The 9083-nt window shown below is 50.0% G+C and overlaps 1 protein-coding gene across 1 annotated transcript; it reads left to right on the top strand.

The window, feature by feature from the left end:
* Positions 1 to 184: 184 nt before the first annotated feature.
* On the top strand, positions 185 to 9035 carry MINDY1 (MINDY lysine 48 deubiquitinase 1). The gene is made up of 10 exons (XM_082614354.1): positions 185 to 322; positions 2518 to 3327; positions 3686 to 3743; positions 4140 to 4204; positions 5027 to 5185; positions 5521 to 5623; positions 5989 to 6131; positions 7189 to 7380; positions 8093 to 8242; positions 8517 to 9035. The coding sequence occupies exons 2-10, from the start codon at positions 2875 to 2877 to the stop codon at positions 8595 to 8597; spliced, it is 1404 nt and encodes a 467-aa protein (XP_082470480.1). The 5' UTR covers positions 185 to 322; positions 2518 to 2874; the 3' UTR covers positions 8598 to 9035.
* Positions 9036 to 9083: the final 48 nt, after the last annotated feature.

Here is a 9083-nt window from a genome sequence, read left to right as displayed (position 1 = left end):
AGGGCCTGGAGCGCACGCCCTAGACTCGGCGACTCAGAAATCCCGAAGACGCTCTGAGCGACCTGGGAGCACCTGGGCTGCACCCCTGTCTGCCTGCACCCTCCTCCAGTGCCCCCCGGTCGTGGGCGTGAGTCCGGAAGTAGCCACAATCCAGCCAGAACCGCCGCTCGTAAACCTCGGTAAACCTGTATAAAGCTCTGGCGTTGACAGCTGGAAGGCAGCTGGGACTGTGGCGGCACCCCTCCCAGTACCCACCTCCGCCATCGCATTGCCAGAGTTGAACCCCCCTTCTAAGTCCTGGAACAGCACCCACTTCTGTAAGGTAAAAACTGTTTTAACCATTTCCTTCGCCTTTTCTCCTAACCCCCACTGCTCTTTTTCCTCTCCAGCTCTGGGGAGGTGACACTGGCTGTCCTTCCACCTTGGGTCTCTGTAAGTCTGGATTTCGAGAGGAGCTCAGGCAGAAGGAGTATGTAAAAGAGATGCTGCTTGGTCCCTACACTTCCTCCTTTTAATGACACCTTCCCCCTCTCCCTTGCTAGCAAGTAGACAGCGCACTGTGGTTGCCTTATTCTGAGGGGAAAATCTAAATCACTAGTTGCATGAAGATTTGGGTCAGAGTGAGAGGGAGATTGGAGTGGGACAGTCAGGCACTTGAGGGGAGAGTAAAGTTCCTGGGGAGCCAGGGCAGGGGGCATGGGTGTCTTCTTGAAGCTACATACCCGGTTTATATGCTTCTTATATGCTTCTTCCAACTTTTGGCTATTTTACTGCCTCTGGCTATAGGGAGGGGCCAGGGCTGTTTTGACTTCCTTACCGCCACCAGAGGATAATTCCAGCTGGAGAGAAAGTGTAGGACTTGAGTTAAGAAAAGAGGAAAAGCATGAAATCCTGATTTGTTTGAGTACCTATGAGTCTCAGAGTCTCTCCTGCTCTGAAATACTCCATGCCCAACCCACCAGGCGTGCTCCCTGTAGAGTGGAACTCCTCCTTCACACTTCTGGCCCCTCTTCTGAAGACTTAGCCCACTTAGCTTTTTGCCCAGATTCTCTGAGACCCAGCTCCCTTTGGTATCCAGCTCCTGGGTTCTTTTGGCCCACTGGCCTGGCCAGCTAGTGGCCCAACTCCCGCTTAATTATTGATCATTTCTGGCATTGGACAGAAAAGCTAAGAAATAAGCGCTGTTTTTCTCCAAGCTTTAAAAAAAGTGTCCCAGGCTCTGGTTTCTGCTTCTAAGGCTCATCCTAAGTGTCATTTGGGAAGGGAGGAAAAAAGGAGAGAGAGGAAAAAAAAGCATACGGCCTGCAGGCAATTTTTGCTGCTATGATTCTAAATCAACAACAGGTAAATGAGATGCAGCTAGCATAAATTATATTTGAATCAGGAGGATGATCAATTTGGGTGACTAGGCTTATTTCGGTGACTTATCTGTTCCTCAACTTCACCCCCCAGGCTTTACCCTAGCCCTAAATTCCTGCTGGATTGCAAAAGGAAGCATAGTCTCAGGTTAGACGGAAGCAAGAGAAAAGATTTCTAACAAGTTTAATTTCTCCCCCTTTCTCACCCTGATCAAGGGGGTGAGGGGAGTAAGGAGGTTGAAGGGAGATGTTTTCCAGGGGGCAGGGTTTGTGGCTTTTTATTATCTACGATCCATGGTGTTAATTAAATGTCTATGCTTAGCGCCGGTAGAGAGCGGGTTAAACAGGTCCAGAGTTGACATCTAAAATAACCTAGATGGGAATAGATGGAAAGAACATAAGCACATGTAGAGGAGTGGAGACGGAGCATTTTTTGTTTTACAGAGATCAATAATCAGTATTTTCATATTCCATGTAGTGGGCAAGAGAGTATCTCAGGGTTTCTGCAGTTTTCGGAGCATAGAGGAACGGAGGAGACGTCGCTATCCCAACTCTAGCTGTCAAGAGAAGCTTACTGGAAGAATGGGGTCGGGTGGTGTGTGTGTGTGTGTTTTGTACGTCTAATCTGAAATTACTTATCAGAACTGATCTCTGATTCAAGTCCCCAGGGCCTGCATTTCCCCTCTCCAGCCTACAGGAAGCTCCTCCCAGGATCTTTTTGTTGTGGTTTGCGATTGTGTAAATCTGGAGTTGTGAAGGTGGAGTCCTTTGAAGAGAAAGACTTCTTTCTCACCAGTGTTTCGCCTTTAGGGTCATGGTACTGACTCTCTTTATTCTTCACCCCAAGCACTATATGACTGTTCGTCTTTTTGCCCTTGGGATGAGGCAGAGAGAAGATGGCCCTAAAGATATAAGCCATGTGTGCTCAGGATGTTTCCTGAACAGCCAAGGGACAGGGTTCGGGTGGGGCAGAGGAATTACTCTCATTCTGGCTATGGTGGGATTTACTGACATGATGCCTATTACAGGGTGAGCTAAAGATCACTGTATTAATAATCATTAGTATAGTTTTAACATTTCTTTCTCCATCTCTTTTTCTTCTTTCTCCTTTTACCCACCCTTTCTGTCTTATCTCCATTCCTTGTCCTTCCTGTTTCAGGGAAGCTGACGCCACCCAATGTCTTCAATCCCACCGGAATCATCCCCCCCAAGCCTGAAAGTCCTGTACCCTCGTTGGTCCTATCTGGTCACAGCAAGTTAGAGGTGAAAGAGCCCGGCCTGGGGCCCTTCTGTTTACCCCAAAGCTGTACTACCTGTAGCCAGGAGTGGCTAACAGACGCTAACCGAGCCTTCTGCACTACATTCCTTTTCCAAGACTTTTCTGGCTCTATTTGCGTTCCAGCCCAATGATTTCCTTCTTATTGGATTGTTCTCTCTTTTGCATATCAAGCCTAGATTAAGCCAGTCCCTGAGGACATAAAGTCCTTTGGTGCCCCTCAGTTGACCCCTCCTGACCATGGAACACCATCAGCCTGAGCATCCAGTCTGTGGTGAGGCCAGGACTGCAGAAGTGGTCAGCCCTGAAAACCATGAGGTCCTGTCAGAACCCAATGAGCCCCCTCAGGACAAGGATGCCGAAGAGGCTGAGGGGGCAGCTGGAGAACAGGAGCCAGTAGATGAAGCTTTGCTGCCAGCCCAGGGCCAGGACAACCTCGAGTCCCCTCCACCTGATGCTAGCTCAAGCCAACAAGGGCCAGCCCAGGAGACACAGCCTGAGGTAGAGACAGTGGGGGCCTGCTCCTGGCCCCAAGAGCTTCCCCAGTCCCCCAGGGCCCGACAACCTGAGCTAGACTTCTACTGTGTAAAGTGGATCCCCTGGAAGGGAGAACGGACACCCATCATCACTCAGAGCACTAACGGCCCTTGCCCTCTCATCGCCATCATGAACATCCTTTTTCTTCAGTGGAAGGTAAGAGAGAGCTTGGATGGGGGCTCAGAAAACCTTGATCATTCTGATTTTCTCAAACCAAACTTTCCAGATTATTCTTCCTATTTCTCCAGCTTGAACAAATGAGATAAGATATTCGTAAAAACAAAACAAAACAATTATCTGTCCTACTCCTCCGTCTTCTACTGTCTAGCAAATGGGAATGCCTTGCAGTTTTCCACATTCATTCCCTTGCTCCAGCTGCAAGCCTTTCTTTTCCACCACACCTGGCTGCTGGACAACCCCTTCCCTCTCCCTGCCTTTCTATGGGTTCCTCCTTCAGTGCTCCATGAAGGAAAGCACACACCTGGCTAACACTTTGATCATTCCTTGCCTCCAGGTGAAGCTGCCACCTCAGAAGGAAGTGATCACATCAGATGAGCTCATGGCCCATCTTGGTGAGTGACTGGACCTTGAAGAGGAATTACCCAAAAGCTTCCAGTACTCTCTACTCAGCCAGAAATCCAGAGTGTTGAGGGACTCCCCATGTGGGGATCTTATGTGGCAGGGAAGGTAAAAATCGGTGGGGCTTCTCTGCAATGCTGGGGAATGAAAAGGAAAAGTCAAGGTGTCAGGAATCCTGGGTCGTCACCCCAATTCTTCCTTTAGCTTTCACGTGGAACCTTGCGTGTACCCTTCACCTTTGTGGGCCCATTTCTTCCTCTGAGAAACTAAGGCCCTTTGCAACTCTGAAAATCTGTGGTTCTGTGACATTACCTCCATTCTCCTGGAGAAGAGGAAGCAGCTTTTGGGACTGTTGGCGGGGTAAGCTGATAAGGAATCCTGTCTTGTAGGAGACTGCCTTCTGTCCATCAAGCCCCAGGAGAAGTCAGAAGGACTTCAGCTTAATTTTCAGCAGGTGAGGCAAAAGGTCTGTGGACATGGGGGTTTGCAGGCTTATAAGGGGACACCCGGGCTATTAAGAGAGGCCTTTCTGATGCTTCTCAGGAGGGTTCCTTGAACCATAATTTTTTTCTGCAGGAGGGGAAGGTGTATCTCTGTCCTAGAAAATATGTTCATTTACATAAGATAAAGAAGGGTTGAGACAAGGGAGGAATTTCCATTGTAAGAGAACACCAGGGAAGAAAAGCAACAAGATTAAATTTTTTTTTTCTGGAGGTGGGAGTAGAGTGGCGGGAGGGGAGGCTAGAATATCCATCATTTTCTTTTTTTCCCCAGTTTTATTGAGATTTAATTGACATATAACACTGTGTCAGGTTCTTTTTTTCCATTTTATTTTATTTTTTAAATTGAAGTATAGTTGATTTATAATATTGTGTTAGTTTCAGGTGTACAGAGTAGTGATTCAGTATTTTTTTTTTTTTTTGCGGTACGTGGGCCTCTCACTATTGTGGCCTCTCCCATTGTGGAGCACAGGCTCCGGACGTGCAGGCTCAGCGGCCATGGCTCACGGGCCCAGCCGCTCCGCGGCATGTGGGATCTTCCCAGACCGGGGCATGAACCCGTGTCCCCTGCATCAGCAGGCGGACTGTCAACCACTGCACCACCAGGGAAGCCTGTGATTCAGTATTTTGCACATTATATTCCATAATAGGTTAAGATACTAGGTATAATTCCATGTGCTATACAGTATATCCTTGTTGTTTACCTATAGCACTGTGTAAGTTTAAGATATACATGTGTTGATTTGATCTATCCATTTTTTTCTTTTCTACCCCAGAATGTGGACGATGCAATGACAGTGCTGCCTAAACTGGCCACAGGTCTGGATGTCAATGTGCGATTCACAGGTGTCTCTGATTTTGAGTATACACCTGAGTGCAGCGTCTTTGACCTACTAGGCATACCTCTGTACCATGGCTGGCTTGTTGATCCACAGGTGAGGGTAGGGGGTGCAAGTGAGACTCAGTCAGCTCAAGCTGAGAGAGAAGCAAAATTTTGTGTGGAGGGGTTTATGGAGGTAGGGAGTAGATTGGCTTGGGAGGGGATTAGGGTTTAGAGGCTGGATCCAGTGCAGAATTCCTTTAATTTTCACCTTTCTGGGGGGTAACATTCAAATACAAGCAAGCAATATGGAAATAGGTCAATTCTTCAGACATCAAAAGTTTCAGGAAGCTTTGGTCGTAGGGTTGCAGTCCTTGTGGGCTTGCTTCACTTCCTTCCTGAAAAAGATCTCCATTTTTTTGGTACCACCCCACCCCACTGCTCATGCAGAGTCCTGAGGCTGTGAGTGCAGTTGGGAAACTGAGTTACAACCAACTGGTAGAGAAGATCATCACCTGCAAGCACTCCAGTGACACCAACCTCGTGACAGAAGGTGACCTCCCTCCCTTCTCTTCTGTGGATCTTATGTGGAGGGAATGATGGCTACTTAGGTTTAGTGTTTATTGTCTGTCTCCCCACCACCCTGTCCCACTAGAATGTGAGCTCCATGAGAGGGAGTTTGGGGGATTGTCTATTTAGTTCACTGACGTATCCCCCAGTACCTAGTGCGATGCGTGGCAAAAAGTAGCTGCTCAGTTAGAATCTGTTGAATGAATGAATACAGCCAGGCTTCAAGGAAGCGATTTCACAAGGTGGGACTGACCCCTAGGGCTTTGACAGGGGCTCTCTGGGTGATCCTACCGTGGACTTTGCATTTAAGCCACCCGCCCCCCACCCTTTCTTGTGCCCTGCTGCCAGGCCTGATTGCAGAGCAGTTCCTGGAGACCACCGCTGCACAGCTGACCTACCATGGTCTGTGTGAGCTAACAACAGCTGCCAAGGAGGGCGAACTTAGCGTCTTTTTCCGGAACAACCACTTTAGCACTATGACTAAGCACAAGGTGATGAGGGTTTAGGAGGTGGGGGTTTGGAGTGCTGTCATTCCCTCATGCCTTTTTCTTCTGGGTCAGTGTTTCAGTCAGGATAAGGTAGATTAAGCTGTGATAACAAATGACCCCTGAACCCCTGTGGTTTACCACAACAAAGGTTTATTTCTTTTTTCAAAAAAATATTTATCTATTTATTTATTTTGGCTGTGCCGATCTTAGTTGCGGCACACGGGATCTTCGTTGCAGCATGCAGACTTCTTAGTTGCGGCATGCGGACTCTTAGTTGTGGCATGCATTCGGGATCTAGTTCCCCGACGAGGGATCGACCCCTGCATTGGGAGCACGGAGTCTTACCCACTGGACCACCAGGGAAGTCCCCAAAGGTTTATTTCTCACTCATGTTACACGTCCACGGCAGATTGGCTGCAGCTCTGTCCCACATCATCTTCACTTTGGGGCCCAGGCTGACAAAACAGCCTTTATCTGGAACATAGGAGGGGAAAGTGCGGGGGTGGGGAACACACTGCACGCGTGCTTTTAGTGCTTCTGCCTGGAAATGACAATGTCAGTTCTGCTAACATCTCACTGGCCAGAGCGAGCCATAAGGAGTAAGCCTGCCATCAGTGGGACAAGAAAGTGTAAATCCTCTCCCAGGAAGGGGCAGTGGAATTTTTGAACAATACTATAGTTTTCCAAAGCTAAAAATTGTCTGAGCTCTCTAGGAATTGAGTAGAAGAGGGAAAGTTCTTTGGTTCTCAAAGGATTTATCCTTATAACCATCAGGCGAGCCCAGAAAACCATGGGAAGTAGGGTAGGAAGCAGGGTCGTATGTGGGACTTTAGCCTGAGGACTCCATGCTTGACCACAGGGACCACCATACTCACACCCAGCTGACCACGACTCAGACAGCCCTTCCTTCTCCCACAGCCGCGCATATTTATAAAAGATCCACATGCTCACACTGACACATTCCAGCTAGCACACCGATTGATTCCAATGGTCTCTGTGCATCTCAGATAGGTGCCTCTGTCACCTGTCCCACCAATGCACTTTTTCCTCCTCTTTGCAGGGTCACTTGTACCTACTGGTCACCGACCAGGGCTTTCTACAGGAGGAGCAAGTGGTGTGGGAGAGCCTGCACAACGTGGACGGAGACAGCTGTTTCTGTGACTCTGACTTTCACCTAAGTCACTCCCTAGGCAAGGGACCTGGAGCAGAAGGTGGGAGTGGCTCCCCAGAAAAGCAGCGGCAGGTGGACCAGGTGTGTGGGGCCTCTGGGGAGGGTGCAGAGAGCATGTCTGCCTCAGAGAGCTTCTTGCCATAGGTGCGAGCTGCCTGCATCTTATTAAATAGAGACTGTGACATATGACAGCCATGCCCCTCTCCTCTCTGTTACCTTTTGGACCATCTCAGCACTTGGTGTGTATTCTCTGGCACCAGAGGTAAAATACTTGGCTGGGGCTTCCCTGGTGGCGCAGTGGTTGAGAGTCCGCCTGCCATTGTAGGGGACACAGGTTCGTGCCCCGGTCCGGGAAGATCCCACGTGCTGCGGAGTGGCTGGGCCTGTGAGCCATGGCCGCTGAGCCTGCGCGTCCGGAGCCTGTGCTCCGCAACGGGAGAGGCCACAACAGTGAGAGGCCCGCGTACCGCAAAAACAAAACAAAACAAAACAAAAAACATGACTGTATGTGTTGCTCTGGAGGAGAAGGAGCTGGAGAAGTGGAAGGATGAGGAAAGGCTGCTTTTGTTGTTGTCGTTATTTATTTATTTATTGTTTTGGCCACACGGCTTGTGGGATCTTAGTTCCCCAACCAGGGATTGAACCCGTGCCCCCTGCCAGTGGAAGCTCAGAGTCCTAACCACTGGACCGCCAGGGAACTCCCAGGAAAGGCTGGTTTGGAAACCTAAACACAGCCTGGACATCCCCCCGCCCCAGCCTCCCTCAGCACCCCCGTTCTTTCCCCTCTCTCCAGGACTACCTGATCGCCTTGTCCCTGCAGCAGCAGCCGTCGCAAGGCACACTGGGTCTTAGTGACCTGGAGCTGGCCCAGCAACTTCAGCAAGAGGAGTACCAACAGCACCAAGCCGCCCAGCCCGCGGCAGCACGGGCCCTGTCACCGCAGGTGGGTCTGCTCCCCCTGCCCTTAGCGCTGCCCCTCCAGCGTTCCCACATCCCCGGCGTGCCACTCCTGCTTCCCCTGGTCCAGACACTTGTTATTCCTGCCATGTCTCTTCAGTTTCCCTCGGGGCCTTTCTCCTGTCTGTCCCTCTCCCCTGGGTCCCTTCCCGTCTTTCTCTCCCCACTGCCTCTCCCAATCCTGACCCTGCTTCCATCTAGAGTCTCTGTCCTGGGCTCTTCCACAGTTGATGGGTGACCAATCGTTAAATCTGATACAGGGGAGAGGAGCTGCATTTGGACGCCCAGCTGCCGAGCGTCGGCAAAGGCCGAAGCAAGAGTCCGACTGTGTCCTCCTGTAGCCCCGCTCAGTGCCAGGCTGCCTTGCCTCCGCTTGCAGAGGCTGGGGCTATTTTGCTTGCTCCCAGCTCAACTTGAGATATGCAGGGTAACTTATTTATGGAATGTTGGGGATCAGAGCAGGCAGTAAATGCCAAGGTCAGACTTGGTGACGTCTTTGCCCTCACGTGCTGCCTCCTCTTCCTCCCAGCCATCCCAGGCAACATTGGGGTTGGTGGGGTGAGGATTTCTGATTCCCAGCTCCCTTGCCCCAGAATAGTCACATTAATATACAGACTCAGGCTCCAGGGTGAGGACCCTGTCTAGAATCCATCTCCCCTACTTTCTGCTCCTGCAGGCCCATCCATATCCATCCGTTTGTTTCAGGGTTTAATTTGGGTTTCTATCTCCATTATTTGTAATGCCTTCCTAGGGGTTTGGAAATAAAACTTCTTTCCTGAGGTCTGTTGTTTGCCTTACCCTGCAGCTATGGGGTTAAGTATTTGACT

The sequence above is a fragment of the Mesoplodon mirus genome, assembly GCF_964341445.2.
Source record: "Mesoplodon mirus genome assembly, chromosome: 3".
NCBI classification, from domain to species: Eukaryota; Metazoa; Chordata; class Mammalia; order Artiodactyla; family Ziphiidae; genus Mesoplodon; species Mesoplodon mirus.
Note: the sequence above shows the minus strand (reverse complement) of the source record. Positions and strands in the feature narration are given on the sequence as shown.